Source organism: Phytophthora infestans, genomic scaffold (genome assembly GCF_000142945.1).
Source record: "Phytophthora infestans T30-4 supercont1.22 genomic scaffold, whole genome shotgun sequence".
Taxonomy (NCBI): Eukaryota; Oomycota; class Peronosporomycetes; order Peronosporales; family Peronosporaceae; genus Phytophthora; species Phytophthora infestans.
The window spans coordinates 395,795-398,310 of NW_003303737.1; the positions used below are offsets into that span (position 1 = coordinate 395,795).

Consider the following 2,516-nt stretch of genomic DNA (forward strand, 5'->3'; position numbering starts at 1 on the left):
CTGGTGTGTGGCAGTATGTAGTGGACAGATGGTGCAACAGCTTCTCAACCCTGAGACAGACGCCGACGGAGGACAGTGGAGGACGTTCCGATACGTCGTGAACCCACAGACCAACTGCTCGTCGATTGGCTTCGCTGTGGGACCTTTCCGACTCTTTGTCCCGCCAGAAATGCCCCGGATGACGCACTTTGCGCTGCCCGAATGCTTCGAAGACCTCGTGCACTGCACGTCCAAGTTGGCTTCGACTATGTCGTACTTTGAAGGGACATTGGGGGCGTCGTACCCGTTCAAGACGTACCAGCAGGTGTTTGTGGAAGATCTGCCCGATCAGCTGCAATACGTCGCTGGAGGAGCCATTCTGGACCAGAATCTGCTGCATGGGCCTCGGATTATTGATCGAGAGCTGCCGTCGCACTTGGCGCAAGTGAAGGCGCTGGTCGGCAGCTGGATTGGCGGCGCCGTGGGCATTCAGAGCACGAAAGACGCGTGGGTGTTGATTGGAGTCATCGGCCATTTAGTCAACACGTACGTGCGGTCTATTTACGGGGAAGAAGAGTACGGCTACCGTATCCAACTGGCTATGGACGCACTGACGACGATGGAGCTGACGACAGATCAGCAGTCTCCGGCCTTACTGTCGTCGGAGGTGGATGTGTACTCGGAGTACGACCCGTTGTCGTTGACGCTGCTGGACGTCAAGGCGCCGCTGGTGGTGCATATGATTGAGCAGCGTGTAGGACCAAACATCTAGGCATTGCGATCCAGCGTGCCGTGTCTGGAGGCGCTGGAGCAGCTGCGAGTAGTGCTGCCAATGGCGGCGACACTGGCGACAATAAGGAGGAAGAGAGTGGGAAGCAGACGGAAGACAAGAAGAGTGCAGACGAAGAACAAGACGCCAATGTCGAGTCTGCCAACGCGTCAGGCAAGCCAGCTAATGGAGCGACGGCAACGGAGCCGCTGACGACGCTGTCGTTTCTCAAGACTGTCAAGACGATCGCTGGAGCGGCAGGTCAAGACCTGACCAAGTCGTTCCTCACGTCGTGGATAATTGAGCCTGGTATGCCCTTCTTTACCGTCGGATACTGGTACAACCGGAAGCAGACACAAGCCGAAGTGGTGCTGCAACAGGAGATCCCTCCAGGGGGCAAGCTCTACACTGGGCCAATCACCATCACCATCGTCGAGGACACGAGCGAGTACACGTACCAGAAGCGCATCGAGCACAAGCGCCACAAATTCGACTTCCCGTGTCACTCGAAAGTCCGCAAAGAAGCGTGCCTCGGTATTCTTACGTCGTGTGTTCGCTCTTATGGGAGAGTTTGATTTGATACGGACGAAATTTGAATTGATACGGACCAGTCCCAGAGAAGCAGTAACAAATACAGCAGCTAGCAGGTTCCTTTTACACGAAATTCAGGCGTTCGACGATATACAGAGTGTACTTGCTGCATTTGCCGTAGCGTCGGAGTAAGGCGCACTTGTCATGCGTGGCATTCTCTTCACGATTGACACTGACTTGGCACCGCGACGGCGCACTTCGCCGGCAAAGAACTCAGCGTGTTGCTGTTGTGGTCGGTGCCCACGCAGCTCATGAAGACACCTTCTGTGGATACTACCGTGCAACTCGGTTTTCGAGAGCTCGTTGCAACGTAGGCGACACGTACAGATGAAAGAGAGGCAATCGACAGATTGTATACTAAACTAATGAATCGCAACGGCAGGAGTACAGTGCGGACAACTAGAGCGTGCGACCATCCACTGCTTACATCTGTGAGCTTTCAGCTGGAAGCCGTCCGGGATACTTAAACCGTTTTTACTTTCGGTTGTAATCAAGCGAGGTCTCAAGTGCCCGAGCTGGGACTTTACCGACACGGTAGCGTTCACATACGGCCATTCCAGGGCAGGTCCGCACTTCTGTGATAATACGTCCTAGGCTACATTTGAGCTACTGGAAGCGCTAAATATTAAGATACCTCCAATGTCTGACGACCGCGGCCAAAGAATTCGTTGTCGAGACTGTTAGCTGATGATATCGCCTCAGCGGCGGAAGTGAAAGCAAAAACAAGGAAGATGGCACCTGCACCATGGTCGAAGTCACAGCTAGCATTTTAAGGCTCTTCTTCCTATCGAAGATTAGCTCCAACGGATTGAACGACAGCTATCTGCCAATGGCAAAGGCGTGCCTCGGTATTCTTACGTCGTGTGTTCGCTCTTATGGGGGGGGTTGATTTGATACGGACGAAATTTGAATTGATACGGACCAGTCCCAGAGAAGCAGTAACAAATACAGCAGCTAGCAGGGTTCCTTTTTACACGAAATTCCAGGCGTTCGACGATATTACAGAGTGTACTTGCTGCATTTGCTCGTAGCGTCGGGAGTAAGGCGCACTGGTCATTCGTGGCATTTCTCTCCACGATTTGACCACTGGACTTGGCACCGCCGACCGCGGCACTTCCGCCCGGGCAAAGAAACTTCAACCGGGGTTGCTTGTTGGTGGTTCGGGGCCCCACGCCAT

General features: G+C 53.9%; 1 protein-coding gene across 1 annotated transcript; it reads left to right on the forward strand.

The window, feature by feature from the left end:
* Positions 1-28: 28 nt before the first annotated feature.
* PITG_11560 (transcription initiation factor TFIID subunit, putative) lies at positions 29-737 on the forward strand (the record flags this gene model as incomplete). The annotated part of the gene is made up of 2 exons (XM_002901069.1): positions 29-675; positions 728-737. 2 exons carry the CDS (start codon positions 29-31, stop codon positions 735-737), a joined length of 657 nt encoding a protein of 218 aa, XP_002901115.1.
* Positions 738-2,516: the final 1,779 nt, after the last annotated feature.